Genomic DNA, 15,323 nt, shown 5'->3' with positions numbered 1-15,323 from the left:
GGTCTACCTTTTCTTAACTCACGTTTTTATTTGATTGCTTTGCTTTTTCATTTGGAAACTTTACAATTAATTGTTTTTAAATCACGTCAGCAGACCTTTCCTTTCAATTTTATCTTTATTTGAAGAAAGAAGTATTTTGAATTACCATTGAACAGTGAAAGGGACTAGTAACTATAGATTCAGTAAATGGTACTTTTATCAGACAAATTTTCATTTACATGTATTTTAGCACTGAGGAATTTTCTTTTTATAAATTCTCTAATCATTTAAAATTTCTGTTATATAATTTACATTTTTAGTATGTAGAAGAAAACTTAGAAAAAAGCAAGTTAGGCTGTGAACATGGAAATGACTAAAACCTTTTTTTAAAGTGCTTGTAAACCATCTTTCCTGTACAACGTGAAATTTTTAATTTACCGGTTTATGCATTTTAAAACCCATGTTTAAACTGTTTTAAAGATGATCACAAATGAACAGGAAGTTTCCATTATCTGCTAATAATTGATTAAATATTGCTGCAGCAATGATCTTAAAAATTATAAGTACTTGATTCATAACATTTGATAGGCATACTACATATGAAGTAGAATAATGTAAGGGAGATAAATCAGTAGTACAAAATGCATCAGAAAGAGAGCATTGAATGAATTCATACTGTGCAGGAGCCATGTGTGTTAGATTTTATTATCTTACTCATACATACTCATTTTTAAATTGTTTATTAACTGCAGTGAGTCATCCTTAAAAATCTGTGCTGTATTGATCCATGGTAAACATCTGTTGGACAGGGAAGGTGGATGTTGGGACTCATGATGGGGTGTTTTTTTAATCAGTGAATAATAAATAGATACAGAGAGTGAATAGGTTGTCTCTCTGCCATTGATTTATTGATGTCTGTCACTTTGGTTAATCAACTGGATATGGTGGAATCTGTCGTCTGCTGAACTAGCAGACCGGCAGAGACTTTGTTATGAATGGGGAAACCCTCTCATTCATTATTTATATATAGAATAAATCCCCTTTCTTGATATTATTTTATTTATCAAACATCAAATAAGGATGTAAATATAAATACTCCAGTGTGTAGTTGATTGTTTGGGAGGTCAATCCAGGCATTGTGAAAGATTTTCACAGTGGGTTTGTTGTGTGTTTGACTTGCATGAAATATTGTCAAGTGAAGGGGATACCATAATTTGTAATCTTGGTGGAGGTAATGTAATTGATTAAAGTAAAAGTGATTTGTCTGTAATGTTGCATATTTTAAGTCAAGAAGAACTTTTGCAATGGTAATTTACCGTAAAGTGTCCATCTGTCTGTTTATATGTTTTTCTGTCCACACTTTTTCAAATCACTACTCTCACTACAGTTTTTGTCCAATTTGAATTAAACTTAGCATACAAATAAACTTCATCAAGAAACATTAATGTGATTTTTGGTGTTGCCCTAGGTATAAAAATAGGAATTTCTGCAAAATTCTTTTTAAAATGCTTCCTCCTGCAGTTTTGGTTTCATTTAAATAAAACTTGGTACAAGTCGAGAAACATTAGGGTGCATAATTCTAAAAAAAAGTATTTACTTTTCTTTTCCATTTATATGAGTAAAAAGCAGTGAAGCTACAGTCTCCTTAGATACTTCTGGTTGACTTTGTCTAAGTGAAAATAGGTTCACGTTTGAAAGAAGATTGTCAAAAAGTTAAATGTATTCAATCGCAAACTTGACACCTTTCTGATATCTTAAAAGTGAAAATAATTCTATTTGTTTCAGAATTTATTGTGTTAAATTTTGTGCTGCTCATGTGCTCATGAGGTCTGAGGATTTATATTTTGTAAATCACTGTAAATTTAACTTAAAGGAAAAAAAATTATTTGTTTTCAAGTACTTTCTCCATTGAAATATATGAAATTTATAGACCATATCAATTTGATTTATAAACCAGCTTGTTAAAATGAGACTACATGTAAATGATAGTCTTTGCTGCTTGCTTCATCCTGTTAACTGAGAGGTGGATGAGTTTATTGTTTGTCAATTACTAGGTCAATTTATTTAACTCTGATTGAAGAACTGTAGAAATCTTGTTGGAAATTGTTTTAAAGTCCTTGTCACCATGTAACATTCTATCTCATATTATTCTTACCAGTCTTGGGGAAGGCCTGAAATCATAGTTATAACCTACTTATGAGATTTTATTATGACTTCAATGTTTTTTTGAGTTTTTTTTAATGTAAAAATGATAAGTGAACAACATAGTGTTTTCTTTTACAGTAGTATATTATCCAGTAACAAGATTTTAGTGAATAGATAAAGTGTTTCTCCATGAATTTTGGTGAAGACAAGGATGTTTAGTTAAGGTCTTACATCTTTTTCTTTTCTCTGTGCAGGTCTCAAGTTAAATATTACAGACAAAATGACGTCACCAGTGAATGGAGTTCCAGCATCCAACAGCGATGATGACATGCGGCGTGACCTACAAAACATTCAGATGCAATGTAATCAGGTCACAGATGACGTAAGTTCTCTGCTTCATTGATTAACAGTAGAACTTGAAATCCGACCCAAGTGAACAATATGTTCTTAAAGCTTTTTTACAAAGTTGTCCCTAAGAATTGAAATAGCAGGGGACATTAAAAAAGTAGAAGGGGTCTGGGGTTCCTCTCCTAACAGGGGGTTGAGGGGGGAATACCAGAATAACTGGGAGATTATGTCATTATAAGCTAGAAAATTCCTGGCCCCGGGTCTTAGGGACAACCCTGTTTTTAATAATCTTGCTCACCTCTTGATATGGTTCATCAGTTGCATTTGTTTGCAGCATTAAAGCATTAACACTAGACATTTCAAGTTTACTAACATACCACTTAATATTCTCATCTGTAGAAAAAACATTGGCCTAATGGACAAGAGAGTCAGTCTAATATGCCATCTTGCCCTCTGCAGTCAAATTTGCAGTGTTCTGTCATCTTGTCAACCCTTAAATGGTCTTCTTACCTGCAAACTAATTTCTAGAAGCCGATTGTCCACCTTTCATGCACTGATATGATGGTGGTGGTTATCAGCGGTGGCCAGTGAGGTTGAAACAGTTTTACAAATGATATAGAGAGATGTCTATCATGTCACCTAGCAGTCATAGGTGATTTAGCATCCATACCTTGTCCACCACACTTCTGGTTGCCAAAAATGTACAATACGATCTTGCAATCATTGTCGGGTGTCTATTAAATGACCACTTTTAGAAGTCATTTTTATATTCATCAGTCTAGTTTTAAAAGAATAAACAACAATTTTTGAATTGTTTCAAACCTCTCCAAAGGAACGACCTGCTAACACCTTACTTACTATCTGCCCTACCTCTTCTGTTGTAAAACAACAAATACTTGTTGTTATACCCCCCGCAAACGAAGTTTAGGGGGGGTATATTGGAATCAGCATGTCCGTCTGTCTGTCCGTCTGTCTGTCTGTCTGTCCGTCTGTCTGTAGACGAGATTTTGTCCTGACCATTTCTTGGAAACTGTTGGAAGGATTTGTCTGAAAATTTGTACACTTATTATTTGCCATATGAAGGTGTGCACCTGGTATTTTCATTATGATTGGATAATTTTTCTGCATTTTACAGGTGTTTTTTCATTTTTATTATGTGGTTTTGTCTGGATCTGTTCCCAGAAACTATTGCATAGATTTGTATGAAAATTTGTACACTTATTATTTACCATATGAAGATGTGCACCTGGTATTTTCAACATTATTTGATAATTTTTCTGCATTTTACAGGTGTTTTTTTTAAATTTTTATTGACTTAGTCATTTCGGGTTCATGTCTAAGGTTTGAGACATAGAATCTAGAACATCTGTACAAAAATGTGAACTACAGCTTAAAACTACTCATTAGAACTAAAAAAAAAACCCACAAAGTATTAAAAACAGTTTTTACATTACACAGCAGATAGTGTAAATCCATTTGTCCCTTGGGAGTAATGAGTGGACATGCATCCAGTTAAAGATTAATTAATGAGTTCAGTGTGGGAAGCTGTTAGGGCATCTCTGATCAGGCAGGTCTTATCTATATCCGGGGAATTGGGCAGAAAGAAATAAAGATCTCTGTTGTCTAAGTCTCTTAATTGTTATTTATGTCTGTCAAAATACATAGTTACTAAAACCAGCCTTTTATTTTTAAAATGAGTTTGATATAAAGGTATTAAAATCAATTTGATTTTGTATTATTAATTATGATATTTTTTTTTTTCAACAATCAATTTGCAGAGTGTCATGTCTCACAAAGATGACAGATAGTTGCAAACTATTTTTTCAATGTAATAAAAAACACTGTAATTATTAGTGTTGATATTTTATTAGGCTGCACCTTAGTTTCATTCATTAAAATAAAGTGCCCCACCACAGCATTATACGCCCATCAAATATTGTTAAATTATCATAAACAGTTTAGATTCAATTGGTCGAATGACATCTTAGTGAGACAAGGCAATCTGCAATTTGTTGTAAAGATATAAAAATTCAAATAAAAAATGTACAATAAATAATTAGTTTAAATTATATTATACAATATCATATAAGTTTTAATTATTATAAACAATATCAAATTAGTTTTAATTACATCAAATTTATCTTGAAAGTAAGACTAGCCAACAAGAACAATTCAATACAACACAAGCAATTAATTAAGAGACTGATTCCTTTTGCCCATTTCCCAAGAGATGTAGATAACACCTGCTTGATCAGAGATGCTCTACCAGTTATCACCTCACACTAAACTCATTAATTTATCTCTAATTTGACATGCAATTTTCTGCTATCAAAATTTTCCTTGACCAGTGCCTGATCATTACACCCATGGGAGAGGTGGAATTTTTCTTGTTACAGATTGCTGTAAAGAACATCATGAAAACTAGATGCTGTCATGAGACAGTAATACCCGCACTAAGGTGTTTGCCTCTAAATGCACACTCCTTCATATTGGGCTTACCAAGGAAAAAGTCCAAATAATTCTATAATTTACACAGTACATGTATTCGTCAAATCGAGCATAAAATGCTCAGGTGACCATGTGACCCATGAACCTCTTATACGCATTTCATATACTTAATTCATTACCAGTCTGAAATATCAGAATTTAATTAATGTTGTAAATTAGGTTTTAATAAAAAGGGGGGGGATATAAATTTTTGGCCCATAATTGGAACTTTTTAAATTAAATTTATCTTCTCAACAACAAATAATATTATTTTAGTACAAAGCGTTTTTGATGAATTTATCAAAATGTGCAAACTTTTTTTAGTATTTGATTAGGCAAAAACCTCCTTGAAAAGCCATACCCAATCAATTTATATGTGTCCCCCCCCCCCCCCCCCCAAATACACACACACACAATTTGCCTGTTTTTGGAAATAGGCCTAGATGGCAAAGTTATGTTAAAACATCGTTTGTTATGATAATTTAAAATTTGTTCTTGTACTGTACATGTATGTGAACACCTTTTTGAAAATTTCTACATCACATTGGGCTTGCGTCACCCTACCAGTACTAGTACTAGTTTTACCATTATCATTTTTAGATTGCACATGCCATGTGACATGGTGCAGTGTTACATGTATATCAGTGGAAATTAATTCATTTTGTGTTTTAATTGGATTATATTTCATGAAGTTGACAGGACCTATGACAGTCGGTAAGTACAAGTTTAAGTATAGATTGGGGTAAAATAAACCAAAATGCAAATGGTTAGGTTAAAGTTTAAAAAGGATCAAAGATCATCGGCAATCTCCTATGCAGAGTTGTCGTTCGTTTCTCTCTCAGACACTGAATGTATGAGCCGATCGTAGAGAGTGGATCATCGATGCCACAATAGACGAATTTCACATTCTGAAGAGTTATCTCCCGTTGTCGACATTACATTCAGTTACAGGCATAGATCCGGGAATTTTTTTCCGGGGGGGAGGGGGGTCCACACCTCGGTCCAAAAAAATTCCAGCCCAGAATTTCCTGAGGAGCAAAATAAAAAAAAAAACAAACAAACAAACAAAATAAAAACAATGATGGTGGGGTCCATGTTTTTAAAGGGGGAGGGCATCCAAAGTCATTTTTTATTTGCTTCTGTAAATCAGTATATAGTCCTATTTAAATAACTCTGCAAATTCCAGGGGGGGGGGGGGGGTTCCAATCTCCCTAGCCGCTCCCTGTCCCTGAAATGACAAATGATCATGCGACTCCTAAATAGTAGAAAATTTTTCCATTTGACTAGACATAATTTTGTTTCTTGTGTTATTATGTTATGTACATCTAATGGTTTAAGGTTATGAACCCTTGAGGTCATCCCCACTCTCTTGTTCATAATATGACTACATCAAATTAAATAGAAGTGCATCAATGATAAGATTACTTGACATTTCATTCATGAATTTGGGTCAACCTAGAATTAGGAATGAAAATCATTCAAAGAGATGGACCATTAAACTATTTGTATGTATTCACATTTTTTTTATGTCAAACCAAAGTTACTGTATTAGACTAGTTTGCATACATGAACAAACTGGGGTCTGGGAAGGGGAAGGGGCAAGGGGAAGGAGTTATCTCTTTACGTCTTAATTAATTGTTGAAAATTCCTAAAATGAATGTTAACCTTAAATCCGACTTGTACGTCTTCATTATTTTTAAGTGGTGGTGTCTCCGTATGAGTGAAAAATTCCCAAGAGGGACATTTAACAACAAACAAACATTAATGACTTAAAAAACACAATATACATGTACATGTTTATTAGTCAATGGATATACTTCTGATCATATCTCTAGTTCTCCCTTGAATCAGAAATGATGATATAAATATTTTAAGAATGATTAAGAGTTGAAAAGGTTGTGCATTTTAAAATTCACTAAGCTCTGTGGTTGAATTAGCTATACCAGTTTAGCTTATTTTGCTACTCAAAGCACCTTGATTAACTATTTTTAATCATACTGTTTTCTGAAATGTGAAGTTTTTTCAACATGGATACAAGTCATACCTTTTCAGCTTCTGAAAACAATTAATGCATGAAAAAAAAAACTGCTTTTCAAATACTGTAACTCTTTCCAAGTACTTGTGATCATCAGTTTTTAGCTCACTTGAGTTTTTCTGGTTTTCTGATCACATTTTGTTTGTCATTCATCTGTCCGCCTGTAAACTTTTCACATTTTTGTCTTCTTCACTAGAACCGCCGGGCCAATTTCAACCAACCCAGCCACAAAGCATCTTTGGGTAAAGGGGATTCAAGTTTGTTCAAGTGAAGGGTCACACCCTCTTTCAAGGGGGGATAATCAAGAATTAGTGAAAATTTGGTGGTATCATTTTAAAAAAGTCTTATCAAGAACCACTGACTGGGCCCAAAAAGTTGAAACTTTCTTTACATAGAACAGTGTAGCTTCAAATTTGTTAAAATTATGACCCACTGGGGTAGGATGGGGCCACATATGGGGATCCAATGATTTACATAGAAAAATGCAGGGGATTTTTTCCATCATAAATCTTCTTCTCATGAATAGCAAGGGCATTATTGTCGTCCGTTTTCACAAAAGGGACCTAGGGGACATTAAATCTCATTTGTCTGTCAGTCTGTCCGTTTGTCAGTCTGTCCGTCTGTCACAATAAATTTAACCTTGGTCATAACTTCTGAATAATAAGAGATAGGGATTTCATATTTCACATGTACTTTACCTACAAGAACTTTCTAAACATACCATGATTTTTGAACCCATGACCTTGACCTTGAAGTTTGACCTACTTTTCAAAAAATTTAACATTATTTCAAATGATCATTTTGAAAGAGAAAAGATAGGGCATTCATATTATACATGTATATTACCTGTGACAAGACCTTTCTAAATATATCATGACTTTTGACTCTGTGACATTGACCTTGAAGTTTAACCTACTTTTCAAAAATGTTATATTTCCTTATAACTTTTGATTGAGAAGAGATAGGACTTTTATATTTGACATGTACATTACCTGTAACAATATGTTTCCAAGCATGCTATGATTTTTTACCCCTTGACCTTGATGTTTTACCTAATTTTCAAAAATTTTAACTTTGGTGATTACTTTTGAATGACATATGATAGGGCGTGCATATTTGAAACAATATGTCATAAATAATGGCATCCCATCCACTAGGACACGGAAAGCAGGGGACCACAATTCTTTGAATTTGCTTGTTAGTCATTTTGATATGGAAACATCCTCATATAGTGTAGATTCAAGTTTTTTATGCCCTGCCATGAATATGGCCGAGGCATATAGTGTTTGTCATGTCCGACTTCAATAAAACGTCATATGCTGATACATACTGATGTAAGCTTTTCAACTGCATCAAAATTTTTGACCTTGAATTTTCCTTTGACCTTGACCTTACTTTTCTTAAATTAGTGTCTAGATCAGTTTTGAATAAACAATTCAAGATATATTTATCAAACTTCATATGCTGATATAATTATACTGCTGAGAGATATCAATTGCATCAACTTTTTTGACCTTGACTTTTCCTTTGACCTTGACCTCACTTTTTTAAATTAGTGTTTAGGCCAAACAAAAAAATATGTGTGGTTCCGGTTACACTTCCAAAAAAATTAGGGTAGGTAGGTAGGGATTTTTATTTTTTTTTATTTTTTTTTTAATTTATTTTTTTTTAACAAAATGATTTTCTTAATTTTTTTTTCTAAATAGTACCTATCACTGCTTTGCAAATGGCATTTAGATGTGGTGTGATAATATACTAGTCAATATTGGTAGGGGACACCTACATGCTAGCTTGCTTTGGATTTAACACTATTAAACACTTGCACTATGTTTTGCAAGGAGGCCGTCATTGCTGAAACTAAAACTTAAACTGGAGCCATTGATGGAAATTGGGGGAAATTCCGGAAAAATATGAAAATTGCCAAAAAAAAGTTTAGGGTCGGGGGTATAAAATAGGGAAGGTCGGGTAACCCGAACCACACATATTTTTTTATTTGGCCTTATCTACATTTTAAATAAACCATTTCTGATATTTTTGTTGAACTTCTATGCTAATAGTAAATACATACTGATATAAGTTTTTCAACTGCATCAACATTTTGACCTCAACCTTTCCGTTGACCTTGACCTCTCTTTTCTCAAATAAGTGTTAAGCTCAGTTTTAAATAAATCATTCAAGATATTTTTATCAAACCTAATAGTAATATGCTGATATGTATTAGTGAGAGCTCTTCCACTGCATCAAAAACTTGAAAATGAAAATTCCGAAACCTTACTGCACATCAACATGACACCACCAACCATCTCCCAAAAGACGATTAGGCTACTGTGTAAAATGTAAGAGGAGTTCTGGGAACCAGGGGTTTTTTGCATAAAAAACGTCATATTTCGACCCCCATTTGACCCCCAGGGTGAAAATGAAAATTCCAAAACCTTACTGCACATCTATAGGACACCACCAACCACCTCCCAGAAGACGATTAGGCTACTGTGTAAAATGTAAGAGGAGTTCTGGGAACCAGGGGCTTTTTGCTTAAAAAACGTCATTTTTTGACCCCCATTTGACCCCCAGGTTGAAAATGAAAATTCCGAAACCTTACTGCACATCTGCAGGACACCACTAACCATCCCCCAAAAGATGATTAGGCTACTGTGTAAAATGTAAGAGGAGTTCAGGGAACCAGGGGCTTTTTGCATAAAAAACGTCATTTTTCAACCCCCATTTGACCCCCAGGGTGAAAATGAAAATTCCGAAACCTTACTGCACATCTACAGGACACCACCAACCATCTCCCAAAAGACGATTAGGCTACTGTGTAAAATGTAAGAGGAGTTCAGGGAACCAGGGGCTTTTTGCATAAAAAACGTCATTTTTTGACCCCCATTTGACCCCCAGGGTGAAAATGAAAATTCCGAAACCTTACTGCACATCTACATGACACCACCAACCATCTCCCAAAAGATGATTAGGCTACTGTGTAAAATGTAAGAGGAGTTCAGGGAACCAGGGGCTTTTTGCATAAAAAACGTCATTTTTTGACCCCCATTTGACCCCCAGGGTGAAAATGAAAATTCCGAAACCTTACTGCACATCTACAGGACACCACCAACCATCTCCCAAAAGACGATTAGGCTACTGTGTAAAATGTAAGAGGAGTTCAGGGAACCAGGGGCTTTTTGCATAAAAAACGTCATTTTTTGACCCCCATTTGACCCCCAGGGTGAAAATGAAAATTCCGAAACCTTACTGCACATCTACAGGACACCACCAACCATCCCCCAAAAGATGATTAGGCTACTGTGTAAAATGTAAGAGGAGTTCAGGGAACCAGGGGCTTTTTGCATAAAAAACGTCATTTTTCGACCCCCATTTGACCCCCAGGGTGAACATGAAAATTCCGAAACTTTACTGCACATCTACATGACACCACCAAACACCTCCCAAAAGATGATTAGGCTACTGTGTAAAATGTAAGAGGAGTTTGAGAAATAAGAGTGTGACAGACGGACGGACGGACGGACGGACAGACGGATGGACGGACAGACATGAGTAACAACAATATACCCGAACTTTCTTTAGAAAGTGCGGGTATAAAAATAAGACTAAATAATAAGCCGGACATGAAAAAGCTAACAGACAGACGGAGGGACATGAACGCTATAACATAATACGTCCCGTCTTAAAAAGGACATATAAAAAATATAATGAGTAATTAAATTTTCACTGGAAATGTTTAAGGAAATTGTGAACACCTGTCACATCTAGAAAACATTAGTGATTTGGTACTTTCTCTGAAAAACCCAGCGGGGGGTATTTGTCCCTATTGGACAGTTCTAGTTTTTTTTGGTGAGTTTTCATGAATGCAAACATAAAAAGCACAAATACAAAGAAGAGAATAGAAGTATATTCCTCCAAAGGTGTGAGCATAATTCCATGCATTTCTATGAAATAGTTATTTTTCAGTTAACATTGTATATGTTTATTAGTTTGGCCATTTAAATGCCTTACATTAAAATATGATAATATATTTATACATCAAATACATCTTCAACAAGTTTTAAATCAGAAAATATAAATTTTCTATGATGGTGCATTAGCAATTTGCTTTAGTGTATAATGATTAATTTAAGTGGTCAATTTCAGAAAGTCTTGGCCTTGAACTGCAGTTTGAGCAAATAAATGCACATGAGCTATATATTGGAAAACTGTTTGTTGTGCCTGATATAGACCACAATTATTCCTTTCCGGGAAACTGTATGTAGTCAGGATATTGATTTAGACCACAATGGACAAAAAATTCATCTATCTCTTCCAGAAAACTGTTATTTTGGAGGCTTCATAAGGAGGAGAAGTGACTCTCCAAGCCAGATTACATATTGATTGCTTGTCAAAAATAGGAAATATTTGTGTTAGCCATTAGAAACCATTTATTTATAATTCCTATTGGAATTTATAAGATCCATACCAACATTATACTGTAAGCAGTGTGTGTTAAGTGATTCCCACACTATTGTTTTAATTCCATACTTTATTGTAGTAAACGAAAATTTTATAACCAAAAAAAGGGTGCATCTTTTTACCACAAGGAACCAAGGAAGTTTCCAGCCGACCCTTAGTAGCACACTGAATGTATTTAGATTAACCCATCATTGTACAAAACTAGTGTGTTTTATACAACTGAATTCTCCCTGCTATGAACAAATTCTTAGAGTTATCTTTCTTCATGCACCATAACATTAAATGGTCATCAGTAAGACTGTCAGTCTGTAACCAAAATAAAAGTGATTACTAATGTACTGGTAGCCTAATAGAAACTTCATGCAAGAAATAAAGTACATGTGGTATGATTAGTTTGATTTCTTCTAAAAGTCAGATCTTTTTATTCCATTTTTGTGTACCGGTAAGTCTGTTTAAAGAAAGAAATTTAAGCTTTCATTTTCATACATCAATACATATGCGTAAACTCATTTCAACCTTGCTAACTTTTGACCTTTCTGAAGACCTTGACCTTCCAATTCCTGATTTTCCTTCTAACTTCTTTTCTTGATACATATGTATGCTTTACATTTCACTAGTTTCAAAATGTTTAACCTCCCTAAGCCCACAACCTCACTTATCCATACTTCATATCTTCATTTAATTTTTGTTCAATGATGTAAAAAAATAACTACAAATTAAAATACATTTGAATTTTGTTGAATTGTGAATTGGATGAAGTCTTACACAGAGACATCAGTGAGAGTTTAAATAAATACATTTTTTCTTCTCTCAAGAGACTTACGTTTCATCCTGGGTTTAAAGAGACTGAGAATGTGAAATAAATACTTTCATAAATTTGTGCAATTCTGATCCTTCTTTCACTAAAAAAAGGAAGTTACAAAGGGAAGGATGTTAATATTATGTGCACATTATTGTAGATGTTTTGATGGACCCTTTATTCCTTTTTTGTGACTTCAGCAGTAGTATTGGGAAGTTCAACAATTGAACAATTTGTATAGTACCTTTATCTTATATGCTCCTGGATGAAGGGAGTCTTGTTTAACCTTTGTCTTATCTGTTCCTGGATGAAGGGAGTCTTGTTTAACCTTTGTCTTATATGCTCCTGGACGAAGGGAGTCTTGTTTAACCTTTGTCTTATATGCTCCTGGATGAATGGAGTCTTGTTTAACCTTTATCTTATATGCTTCTGGATGAAGGGAGTCTTGTTTAACCTTTGTCTTATATGCTCCTGGATGAAGGGAGTCTTGTTTAACCTTTGTCTTATCTGCTCCTGGATGAAGGGAGTCTTGTTTAACCTTTGTCTTATCTGCTCCTGGATGAAGGGAGTCTTGTTTAACCTTTGTCTTATCTGCTCCTGGATGAATGGAGTCTTGTTTAACCTTTGTCTTATATGCTCCTGGATAAAGGGAGTCTTGTTTAACCTTTGTCTTATATGCTCCTGGATGAAGGGAGTCTTGTTTAACCTTTGTCTTATATGCTCCTGAATGAAGGGAGTCTTGTTTAACCTTTGTCTTATCTGCTCCTGGATGAAGGGAGTCTTGTTTAACCTTTGTCTTATCTCCTACTGGATGAAGGGAGTCTTGTTTAACCTTTGTCTTATATGCTCCTGGATGAAGGGAGTCTTGTTTAACCTTTGTCTTACCTGCTCCTGGATGAAGGGAGTCTTGTTTAACCTTTGTCTTATCTCCTACTGGATGAAGGGAGTCTTGTTTAACCTTTATCTTATATGCTCCTGGATGAAGGGAGTCTTGTTTAACCTTTGTCTTATATGCTCCTGGATGAAGGCAGTCTTGTTTAACCTTTGTCTTATCTCCTACTGGATGAAGGGAGTCTTGTTTAACCTTTATCTTATATGCTCCTGGATGAAGGGAGCCTTGTTTAACCTTTGACTTATCTGTGCCTGGCTGAAGGGAGTCTTGTTTAACCTTTGTCCTTTATGCTCCTACAATATGCTACCTTGACCTATTATATGGCCTTGTCCTTAGAATTAAATTGAAGAAATATAAACATTTTCAGGTACATTGTACAAATAAATGTACATTTTTTCCATTTTTCATTAAAAAATTCTAGTGTATAATTAGCACATTAATGAAATCATTTTTAGAATAAATCAAGAGATTGAAAATACTGCAGGTTCTTCAACCATGATCTTTTGGAATAAAAAAAAAACATTAGAAATTGAACTACTAATCAATGTTATACCCAGTACACATATTGAGTCCTTAATCATTTCCCTGGGAAGGTTTGCCGCGACTTGTCACACGTAGGACTGATGCTGCCTAATGAAGCAGATTACAGACTCTGTATTTTGTATCTCTGTAGATTAGTCACTTGAGTTCTGTTCATGTTTCCCTGATTATTGAGGCTTCAATGAAGCTTAATCTTTGTATGTTACTGCCACTTTATTTGTCCAATTACATTACAGCATCTCCAAAAAAAAAAAAAAAAAAAAAAAATACACACACACACAAAACAAAAACAACAACAACAACATAAAAAACAACAAATTACTTTAGTGAGAATTAATCTTTAAACTCTAAAAAATGTTTCCTGGATAAATCATCTGCCAGTAGGATGTGTGTTTAAGGAGGGATTCTTCTCATATTTCTTGTATTTAATGAAATTTTCATAGATTCAAGAAGACATTATCATAAAGTGATGGTATCAATTAGATTAAATGTGACTGTTTTATTTTAAAAGCTAGCCTTAGGTCAGGTCAAGGTCATTATCTTTTTCCTTGATCTTAAGAATAAAAAAATACTGTTGCCAATCATGCCATGCCTATACTTCTATTTCAAAAGATTAAATGTTTTTCTTTTTGCATAAAGAGATATTACCATGTAGGGTCTATTAGATGATACTACCAAATTGACATAAATAATTTAACTAAAATAGATATTGGCTAATCCGAATTTCCTCTGTTTTTCCTAGATTTTTAGGATATATTAGTTATTTTTATATGCTTCGTATATTTAAATTTTTCTTATTTTCACATATGGTAAAGTAGTCATATGAAGATACAAACTGATACAAAAACAAAAAGTTTTAACCGTTTTCTAAGAGAGAAAAAACACTTTTTACTGATTTTTTGCTCAAATCTGTATTTAATTGGAAGCTTTTAAAACCTAACAAAATTGTAGTTTGTTTGGAAAAATCATATTTATTTGATAGATTTTTAAAACTTCAGTCCATTATTATTAATTTTAAAAAAATTTGAAATTTTCTTAAAGTCTTTCATTGTTTAAAATTTTTTAAATAAATTCATTGTTCTATAGTAATTTTGAGAAGCAGAAAAGGAGATATTTTCATACGCCACCATTCCGCCAAAAATATAGTCCCTGCTAGATTTCAAACTCAGTTTACGATTTCTATTTAAAGTTGTACAATTATGATGAGAAAAGAAAAATATGATCTATTATATTCCTTACATCAAAATATATAAGTCAATTATAAGCAAATATACTTTGAATATTTCATCTAGTCAGAAACCAGACAAGAATCCCTCCTTAATGAAGTTTTATAACAAAACAAACAAAAGTAAATATAATTGATATATGATATTTTAATAATTTCATTTTGCTTTCATAGTGATTTCTTATATTAATTAGTTTGGTGAAGAATAGTTAGATGTTTATTGCAACATGGCCAATTTTTTGCATCTTCTTTTTTTTACCAGACAGTCTGAGAAAAACTTAAAACTTTCACTTCAAAAAAAAAGAAATTTCATCTCAAAATTAAAGTTTTTTGTTTTGTTTTGTTTTTTTTTTTAAATTTTTTTTTTTTTTGTTTTTTTGTTTTTGTTTTTAAATTTTGTTTGTTTTTGTTTTGT

At 33.5% G+C, this 15,323-nt stretch overlaps 2 protein-coding genes across 4 annotated transcripts in view; both read left to right on the top strand.

Moving 5' to 3' along the window:
• Positions 1 to 2,224, top strand: part of LOC133181882 (tubulin polymerization-promoting protein family member 3-like) — a 35,401-nt gene extending 33,177 nt beyond the window's left edge. Inside the window, exon 4 of the mRNA XM_061316530.1 lies at positions 2,211 to 2,224. The gene's annotated coding sequence lies outside the window, so the exon portion shown is untranslated. The remainder of the gene's footprint in view (positions 1 to 2,210) is intronic.
• LOC133181881 (synaptosomal-associated protein 25-like) overlaps positions 1 to 15,323 on the top strand; it is a 50,678-nt gene that overhangs the window by 1,649 nt on the left and 33,706 nt on the right. For all 3 annotated transcript variants that reach the window (XM_061316525.1, XM_061316526.1, XM_061316528.1), the window contains exon 2: positions 2,379 to 2,506. In XM_061316525.1, the coding sequence (XP_061172509.1) occupies positions 2,405 to 2,506 (102 nt within the window). In that variant the 5' untranslated portion in view covers positions 2,379 to 2,404. The remainder of the gene's footprint in view (positions 1 to 2,378; positions 2,507 to 15,323) is intronic.

Source organism: Saccostrea echinata, unplaced genomic scaffold, assembly GCF_033153115.1.
Source record: "Saccostrea echinata isolate AGI-Se365-2 ecotype Australia unplaced genomic scaffold, CSIRO_AGI_Sech_v1 ptg000009l, whole genome shotgun sequence".
Lineage (NCBI taxonomy): Eukaryota > Metazoa > Mollusca > Bivalvia > Ostreida > Ostreidae > Saccostrea > Saccostrea echinata.
Note: the sequence above shows the minus strand (reverse complement) of the source record. Positions and strands in the feature narration are given on the sequence as shown.